Below are 10,065 nucleotides of genomic sequence, written 5' to 3' on the forward strand. Positions count from 1 at the left end.
AATTATGCATTTTCAAGCAACTAACAGTGCTTTTTTGATCTTTTGATGCCAAGAAACACTGCAAATTGTGCTAAGATTCAACATAACCTCAAAAAAAGTCTTTTGAACACTAGGAAAATGTTTATTTAGTGAACTTTCTGGGGTATTTTGAGTGAGAATCAGCATAATTTAGGATCTTTGATCAATTTTAAAGATCTCTTAGTGACATTTTGAGGTTATGGTCGGAAAAGACACACAAAAAAGCGGTTGAAAGTGAATTCTTGCACAAATATCGAATAGAAAGATAACACTACAGAATCATCTCATTGAATTGGACTGCTTCGACGCCAAGAAATACCTCAAATTGTCCTAAGATCGTACATAACCTCAAATATTATCGATTTTAAAAGACTTTTTGGACAATTTTGACCCTAAATCAGCAATTCTTAGTTCATTTGCAAACTATAACAGATGATTTTGTGATCTAGAAAGCTTCAAAACGGAGTTTTTGAGGTTTTTTGGTGATATTTTGAGGTTAAAAAGTGGTTGAAAGTCAATTGTTATGGAATCACAATGTAAATGAAAGAGAATTTTGGTTTGCTTTGCTCATTCCAAATCACCACCGAAATCCTAGCTTCTCACAAGCAACTTTGCGTTCATCTTATCGCAATTTCAATCATTATTATTGTGTTGCGACCTTTGTGAAGATGAGTGACGAAAGTATCTCTGAATTGTGTGAAAATATTTCTTCAAATGTGCATTCTTTGGGATTTGATGACAATCCAAACCACACAGCAAAGGAAGCAATTGTGATAGTTCCCGGAAATCCGGGAATAACAGGATTCTACGATACGTTCGCCGAGGAAATTTATTTTAAACTTGATAAGAAGATTCCAGTGTTGGTGACTGGTCATCTTGGTCATCAGGCATCACATGTTGATCCACCATTGCAGGGCAATGAACACTTGTACGATCTCGATGGTCAGGTGAAGAATCAGGTAAGAAACTTCAAAGAATCAAGATCAAGATTTCAAGATGAAAATATCTTGGAATTGTTAAAATATTTAAAGCCCATCAATAGTCGAAAACCAAAGTTTTCATGCATTTCTAAAGATTTCATCCGCTTCAAACCGCCTTTTTTGAACGTCTTTTCCGATCATAACCTCAAAATATCACGAAGATACAAGGGGCTAATCACTCGCGCAAGTTGAGACCATTAACTTTGTGATTATTTAATAATTTCTTTTATTTTATTTGTGATTTTTATTCAAAATTTGAATATTTCACACAAATTCTGATTATTTTTTGATTGAAAAACTGTTTATTTTATACAAATTCTAATTTCTTTTTGATTATTATTTGTGATTTTAATTGAAATTTTGATTATTTCATACAAATTGTGATTTATTTTATTAGTATTATTTAAATCACAGCGTTTACATTCGACATAGCTTCATTTGCGGCCATCGCCGTCTTAGCGTCGCTGACTAATCTCCAGGACAAAACTTCTTTTTGATTATTTTCTGAATATTTAATCAAAATTTGATTATTTTGATTATTTTTCAATTTTTCTTAGGAAAAAAATGATTTTTTTTAAGATTATTTAATTCAAAATTTGATTATTTTTCAAATTTATTTGCAAAAATATTTATTTTTATTATTTTTTATTAAAAATTTGATTTTTTTTTCAATTTTTCTTGGAAAAAAGTCATTTTTTAAATAATTTTATTCATAATTTTATTGTTTTTTTTCTTTTTATCTTAAGAAAAAAATAATTTTTAAGATTGTTTTATTCAAAATTTGATTATTTTTCAATTTTATTTGCGAAAATATTTATTTTTATGTTTTTTTATTAAAAATTTGATTATTTTTTAAATCTCTCTTGGAAAAATAATCATTTTAAAAAGTATTTTATTCAGAATTTAATTATTTTTTCAATTTTTCTTGAAGAAAAAATAATTTTTTAATTTATTTTATTCAAAATTTGTTTATTTTTTCATTTTTTATTGGGAAAATAATCATTTTTTGATTATTTGATTAGAGAACATTAAGTTTCCTCAAAAGTCGCCTTGTGATTTGCCTCTTGAGCACAAGAATCTAGTCCAGAGTTAAGAATACCAAATCTTTAAATATTTTTGACGTTTTGATCTCTTGAATTTTTATTTTACTGTCAGAATTCCGCTCAAAATTCCTGGTAGAAAATTTCCTTTCTTTGCAGATCAAAAACATCCTTTCCACCGTGCCGAAAGACACCAATCTCTACTTCATTGGCCACTCAATTGGCTGCTGGATGATTCTGGAGATGCTGAAGCTTGCCAACATCAAGCAAAGGACACGCAAGTGTTTCATGCTCTTTCCCACCATTGAAAGAATGTCCGAGAGTCCAAATGGAAAGTACTTTTGCTCTGCCACAATTCGCCTTTATCCCATCCTGAAGTTCTTCGTGACTTTAATCTACTGGTTGCCTGAATTTGTCAAAGGATTCCTCATCAGGAGCTTTGCCAAGTGGAAATCATACGACAAGACAATGCTTTCGCCCATCAATCACTACATCAATCCCGTCGCAATTGAGAAATCCTTCACGCTGGCCTTGGAGGAAATGCGACGCGTGAAGGAGTTGGACATTCAAGCACTTCAGGACAATAAGGATTTAATCAAGATGTTCTACGGCGCAACAGACGGATGGGTTCCGGTGAAGTACTACGAGGAAGTGTGCGAAAATGTGCCGGGAATTGACGCTGAATTGGACAACAAAGGCATCGCTCATGCATTTGTGCTGAAATCCGGCAAAGAAATGGCCTCAATTGTTGCCAATTGGATTAGGGATATTATGTAGAAGTTTTTTAAATTAATTTCATTGCATGACAAGCACATTCCATTATCGCGCTAAAAGAATTTGTGAGACAGTCAAAATATGATCAAAAGTAAACATTTCTTTTTATTAATGATTTTTCTCCCTAAGAGAAACTTTTATTTGACATTTAGTAATTAAAATCCCACAAATGTGGGTCAATTTAAATGGGATTTACACAAAAATGGCACTAATGATGGCTCATTAGCCTTGATTTGCATTATACAAAAAAATTTGCACACTCAAAGCACCAAAAGAAATGCGGAGAAAATGCTAAAAATACAAAACAATGTGATTTTATATTCAAATGTTTTACTATGATTTAAATAAAAAAAATTACTATATAGAAGAATATATACAAAAGTTTACGAGAGTTTTTCCTATGTAATATTTCCATATCACACAAATATATTGAATGATTTTGCATATATCTGGAGTCTGACATTGATAAGACCATCGATTGATATACAAGATCATCGCAATGAAAAATGACGTGATAAGCGAACGTTAATGGTCAGTTGGGCGTCGCCAACTCGCAATGTCACCAACTTGACCAACTTTGTTTTAAACGAAAATTTCAAAAAACCGCCATAACTCTGGTTCTATGGCTTCGATAGAAAAGTTTGACCCTATTTTGGAAACGTCTCGATCTGGACTATCGAAATACGTAAGAAATGATCTCAAATTAGTGTGACCTTGGAACAAAATTTAACACTTAAAATTTTTTAAAATTTTGTTATTGACTTTAGCGCCTCAGGCGGTGGTCTGATGAACTTCTGATGTTTTAAAGAGTTGTAGAGTTTTGCAAGAGCTTTCCAAAGAGCCTAAAATCATTAAAATTGGACAAACAGAACTAAAGTTACAGCGTTTTTAAAATTCAAACTTAAAACTGTCATAACTCCGGTTCTATTGCAACGGTGAAAAGTGGGCTGTGCAATGCTGCCGTGCATGGTTCGAGGGGTATGCTGTGATCTGCGCTTCCAAGTGATTGACCAGAACGTGACTACGATACTCGACGGCAAATCGGCTGAGAAAGTGGGGTTAATTAAGCGCATAAACAACGTGACGATCGAGAGTGGAGTCTTTGAGGGACTCGGAAAGCTCAAAGACTTTGAGTACGACATTGACATCGTTGAGAATCCGAAGTTTGTGATTCATCCAGCCAGATCCATCCCGTTCAGAGCACGAGAGGCTGTCAAGCGAGTGCTGGACAACATGGTGAAGCTGGATGTTATCGAGAAGTGCCTGGAAGCCACAGATGCTGTATCCCCGCTAGTCGTGGTGCGTCGCAAAGGAAAGATACGCATCTGTGTTGACCTGACGGACGTGAATGTTACTGAGGAAGTAATTATGGACGCTGTATATCAGTGGGAGGCAGAACATCAGGAGAGCTTTGAGGCCATCAAGAAGAGGCTTGTAGAGGCGCCTCTGTTGCACTATTTCAAGATCTGTGAACCAGTCGTGCTGAGTGTGGATAGTACATCGAGAGCATATGGAGCGGTGCTATTGCAAGACAACTGGCCAGTGGCGTACGCTTCAAGGAGTCTGAGCGATGCAGAAAGTAACTATCCGCAGATAGAGAAGGAGGCAGACGCCGTCAGATTTGGGTGTCAGAGGTTTCACGACTATATTTGGGGAGCACCACTCACCATCGAGACAGATCACAAGCCTCTAGAGACTATCTTCAGAAGACCATTAGTTGCCGCGCCGCCAAGATTGAAGCGCATTCTATACGACGTGAAGCCTTATGCACCAACTGTGGTGTATAAGAAGGGGAAAGACATTCCCGTAGCCGACGCCTTGAGCAGAATTTGTTCGCCCACAACGGAAGTCAATGAAGAACTGAGAGATGAAATGGAGAGCAGCATGGACAACAGCACAAATGAAGAGCAGCAACAGCTGACGATGAAGTGCTTGCGTGTGTCCTTGAGTACGTCCGGAAAGGCTGGCCGGACAGCGAGCATGAGGTGAAGAGAAGTGTTAGGGAGTAGGGGTAAATGGGGCAGCTTCAGATTGGGGCAGCTTCAGATTTCTTAATTTTCTCAGAGATTTTTGCATGAATAAATTCCTGGTCTTCACACAATGTTTGTAGTCCTTAAGGACTACAATTGACGGAAATTTGCACAGGATAGCCTTGACTGTTTAGATAAAATAAGTGGAAATTGAAAATCACTCACAAACTAGAATTTTGCTGCCGAATTGATTGCGTGTTTTCTCCATTAAAAAAGCCACAATTCGCGTGAAACACAATCAAAGGTTCTTGAGAATTAAGTAGAGATTCTAAATATGCCCGAACTTTTCCTCCTTGGCACGGCCTTTTCAGTGGGTGGTGGAAAATGCACAAACACTGCACACGGGGCAGTTTCGGATCGCCACGGACTGACAACAGCGCGCTCTGACAGAATGACGCAACATCACGGTCGAAATTTTCTTGTGGCAAATATTGAAGATTTTTCACAAAGTGCCGTTCTGTGCTGCATTGCTTCATCACGTTAAACGACTTCTTAGTGGAAAAGTGAGAAAATACACGCGAAAATCAATCATCAATCGCGAAACATTTTGCGCGGCACTTTCGCGGCGCGTCAAGTTGCCACCACTCACGCATGGTGGCGTTGCGACACAGGAAAAATGACGGGCAAATTGTTTTTCGCTCAGAAATTTTGACAGTGCGTGCAAGGGTCCAGAAAAGTCGCGAAAATATTATTTTAAAGGCGATTTTTAGGGAATTAAACAGTTTCAGTGTGTAGAAGAGATATCAAAGTGATCATTTGTCCGCGATTCTACAATTCCACAATGGAATTTATGGTAAATATCAGTGAAAATCTGAAACTGCCCCAGAGCAATCCGAAACATCCCCGTGCGGGGCAGTTTCAGATAATTTACAATATTATTTTTAATCTCCTTCAGAGGAAAAAGGATCAGTTTTAATGCCCAATGAAAGGCATTTTCTGAAGCTCAACAGACAAGAGCTTATTTGAGCGTTGTGATTATTTCAATATATTCAGCCGATTTTTCAAGAAAAAATCCTAAAGTTGGAACAGCATTTTGAATCTGAAGCTGCCCCACTTACCCCTACTTTTCGTTCCGTGAACAGTTGTCTATTGTCGATGGATTGCTCTTCAAGGGAGAGAAGATCGTAATACCAAAGTCGGAGAGAGCAAATGCGCTGAAAGCAATCCACGAAGGGCACTGTGGAGTGCAGGCCTCAATCAGACGCGCCAGGGAGTTCGTATTTTGGCCTGACATGGCAGCCATGATCAAGGACTACGTGGAGAAGTGCAAAACCTGTTTGGAGACACAGCCGGCGAAGAAGAAAGAGGAACTGCTGCTGAAGAAAGTGCCAGAATACCCATATCAGATCGTGGCCATTGATCTATTCCACTACGGAGGGGAGGAGTACATCGTAGTGGCAGACTCCTTCAGTGGATTCTTCGAGTTTCGGCGCCTGAGAGACACAAGCTCAGACGCGGTAGTGGAATTCCTCAAAGAGCAATTTGCTGCTCATGGCTGCCCGGAGATCCTGGAGACTGATGGAGGCCCACAGTATTCATCAAAAGTATTCTCGGAGTTCGCCAAGAAGTGGGGGTTCCGTCAGGAGAAATCTAGCCCCAGATTTCCGAGAGCCAACGGCCTGGCTGAGAGATATGTGCAGATCGCCAAGAAGATGCTCAGGCGATGTCAACGAGAGGGCGAAGACGTGCGCCATGCGTTGGTGATGGCTAGAAATACTCCGAAGGAAGGTCTGGATTCTCCAGCGGAGCGCCTCATTGGATGGAAGACGCGCAATGGGCTCTGTGCAGCTAAGAAGCTCGTGACGCCGGAGACAGCATCAACAGTTGCGTCACGAATCGAGACAGAGAGGCAGCAGCAAAAGAAGTACGCTGATCGAGGGGCTCAGACATTCAAGGAGCTGTCTGAGGGTCAGCGAGTGATGCTACAAAATCCGGATGGCACTTGGAGGTCCGGAGGAGTGAAAGCCAGGAAGGGGTCGCGCTCCTACATTGTAGCGCTTGACGATGGTCGGGAGTTGTGGAGAAATAGCCATTTTCTCAAGCCCACCAACGTCACCACAACCATCATTCCCGATGACTACCGCAGACCAGTACAGATGCCGGAGACGAGATTGCTGCAGAGCTCACAGTCCCAGTTTGAAGCTCTGAGCGCGCCAGAAGAGCAGCCACAAGTGCCACGAGACTACTCAGCAGTCGGAGAGAAGCCAAATTCCCTCCCAGTACAGTCTCAAGCCTCATCGCAAAACAGGAGTTCACTTGTGGAGCAACCCAGATCAGTTGTTGTCGTTTCCGGCGTTCCAGAGGGAGGCAGAGGAGATGGACCATACATTATACGCTCGGGCCGAGCTGTGAAGAAACCCGACAGACTGGATCTCTAACTTAAGCATGACATCGCCTTATAGAGTCACTTAATATTAGTCACTAATTTAATTGAAATTTGCCAATCTGAATTTATCGAATTTATTTGTTATCAAAAGAGTCAATCAAACTGTCATGCAAATACTTATATTAATAAAGTCAGTAGCTTGCCAGTAATCATTGAGTACAGACTATCACGTTACAGATATATCTTATTGTTTAGGTGTTTACAAGTCAATTTACAACGGAGCGACGAACGGCACCCAAAACAAAATGCGACCCCACTCTTTTCCGTCATAATTCGTAATGTTAAGCCTTCCTAATGTCATTTTGATGCATATTGCGAGTTTTTATTTTTAGCGCGATTACAAGTACAAAATTAATCACAATATTATATGTTATGATCTAATTCTAAAATTTAACAACGGGAACAGCAAAAATACTGTCGAAAATATTTCATACAATAAATACCTTTTCTTTCACTTATAGTCTCCTCCGTGTCAATGTCAAAGGTGTCAAAGGTGTCAAAGGTGTCAAAGGTGTCAAAGGTGTCAAAGGTGTCAAAGGTGTCAAAGGTGTCAAGGGTATCACATAAGTTTCTTCTCCCGTTTTCATCACAGAAACCACAATAAATTGCTTCATAAATTTTCTTTTTCACAGAAAATCGACAATTTTCACATGCCAAAATATAATATCTAAAAATTTCTGAACTTTGCGTGGCAATTTCAAATTGTGCTTCTGTCCCTGAGACTTTAAAATGATGCATTATATTTAAGGAATCATACAAAATTCCATCATAAGTATTTAAACATGAAACATAATTGCAATAATTCACACAATCTTTGCATTCAGCAATTCTGGGTTCATGACAATTTGGCTTAATAAATATGAACATTTCCTCGAGTTTGCATAAAATGTACATTTGGAAATCAATATTCCAACACTTGCTGATCATTTTTACATCACTCAATTTATTTTCTTCGATATTTAACACTTCCACGAGTATTTTCAGTGTTAATTCGTCGCGCGTCTCTTCGTCAATTAACTTTTCTTCTTCTAGGCGATAAAATTTGTGGCACAAATCAATATTCCGTTCGATTTGAATTTTAGTTGAATTTTTCACCGTGTTTTGCAGAATAAACAGCGAAAGATCCAAATTTTCGTAATTGAGGCAAATAATGCGCAAAAATTCGTACGAAATTTTCTCCGGTCCTTCGCCTTCGGCATACGATTTTGCGAGTATATTCAAATCCCAGTCCGAACTCGTCACTAATTCTGGACAAGACTTAATGATCATCTCAAAACGATGTCGATATTTTGACGTCCAACAGTGATGAACGAATGATTTGCTGCGAAATGTTTTACAATTCAATTTCATCTCTTCGAATGTTTTAAAGAAACTTTTAAGATTGCTTTTTAGTATAACAGCAAATTTCGCGAGATACTGATTTTTTTTATTGTTGACCGCCATGTCAAAGAAGAGCATGATTTTTTCAAAAAACCTCGTTATTTCTCCATATTTGTTTACTATTTCTAATATCTTTCGAAGCAAATTGTGTGCTTCTGTTTGTTGTTCAGACACATTTAGGAAGTCGAAACACATGAAAATGAGGAAAATGTCAAAATTCGAAAGTGCGTTCAAAATTAGCAATTTAGATTCGATCTTTTCTGCTATTTCATCGACAATTTTATCTTTGCGACAATCTAAGACAGAATAAAACAACTGTTTTGCCTTATCGCACTGCTCATCAGGCACTCTTAGAAATTCCTCGCGAACCAAAGTGTAAATCATGTCAAATGACAGTTCATTTCGAATGCCTCTGGTGACTAAGAAATTTTGAAAGTAAAGTCGAAAGAGGATTTTACTGTCAAATGATGACTCTTTGAGGGTAAGAAGAAATTCATTTGCAACATTTTCGTTATGCTTGTCTTCCAACACTTTTATAAGACACTGAATAAAACTTTCGTTCAAAATTCGTTTTTTGTTGAGAAACGCTTTCAAAACTGTCAAAATTCGTTGACTATTGTCAATTTTATCGGCAAATACTGTCAAAAGTTCGCGCATAAAGTCAATATTGACAAGTTTGGTATTAAAGTTCTTTGCGAAAAGATAAAAGAATTGATCAAATTTATCGATATCATCGAAAAATTCTTTTGGCAGTTTTCGAAGTTTGTCCAACACTGAATATTTCACATATGTGTTGAAAATATATTCAAATCTTCTGTCATTGAATTTATTGATCTTAATCGCCTTCGCTTTTAGCATCTTCACAATATCTTCGGCGATTGTTTCGGCCACAAAATATTCTGCAAATGAGCGATGAATGAAGTAAAAAGGCCCGTTTTCGACTTTTCGCACAAAACCTTGAGAAATAAGTTCGGTTTCGTTGAATTTCGGCACCGCACACGTGATTTTATTGTCTAAACGCATTTCTTTCAAACCAAAATATGTGTGAATATATTTAAACTTTCTCAACTTTTCCGCCCTGTTTGTCATTGCAATGTTTGACGTTTCGTCACTTTTCTCTTTGACATATGAATTGTCAAATTGCAAAAGTACAATTTCTGTGTACAATTCCCAAACATTCAACAGATTTCCAACTTCAATTCGTATTCTCGACTGTTTCACGAGATCAATAAACATTTTCAGGAGCATCGGAATTTCGAAATACACACTGAAGGCGCTAAAAGTTGTCCAGTGTTGAAAAATGGCGGGAATTGAATTGTCATCGGGATAAGATTTATTGATGTATTTCTCAATAAAATCCTCAGTTTGCCGCGTTGTGAATTTATTGACTTTAATTCTACTGAAACTAAGTTTTTTTAGGGTTTTAAGACAACTTGTTCGCGATGTCAAAAATATTC

The 10,065-nt window shown here is 37.9% G+C and overlaps 2 protein-coding genes across 2 annotated transcripts; both read left to right on the forward strand.

Annotated features, from left to right (window-relative positions):
- The first annotated feature begins 605 nt into the window (after positions 1-605).
- LOC132264414 (lipid droplet-associated hydrolase) lies at positions 606-3,198 on the forward strand. Its single transcript, XM_059764624.1, has 2 exons — positions 606-977; positions 2,198-3,198. The coding sequence occupies exons 1-2, from the start codon at positions 687-689 to the stop codon at positions 2,813-2,815; spliced, it is 909 nt and encodes a 302-aa protein (XP_059620607.1). The 5' UTR covers positions 606-686; the 3' UTR covers positions 2,816-3,198.
- Positions 3,199-6,074: 2,876 nt separating this feature from the next.
- Positions 6,075-7,220, forward strand: LOC132264418 (uncharacterized protein K02A2.6-like). The gene has a single exon (XM_059764627.1). It carries the CDS (start codon positions 6,075-6,077, stop codon positions 7,218-7,220), a length of 1,146 nt encoding a protein of 381 aa, XP_059620610.1.
- The last annotated feature ends 2,845 nt before the right edge of the window (positions 7,221-10,065 follow it).

Source organism: Phlebotomus argentipes, unplaced genomic scaffold (genome assembly GCF_947086385.1).
Source record: "Phlebotomus argentipes unplaced genomic scaffold, Phlebotomus argentipes genome assembly contig_51, whole genome shotgun sequence".
Lineage (NCBI taxonomy): Eukaryota > Metazoa > Arthropoda > Insecta > Diptera > Psychodidae > Phlebotomus > Phlebotomus argentipes.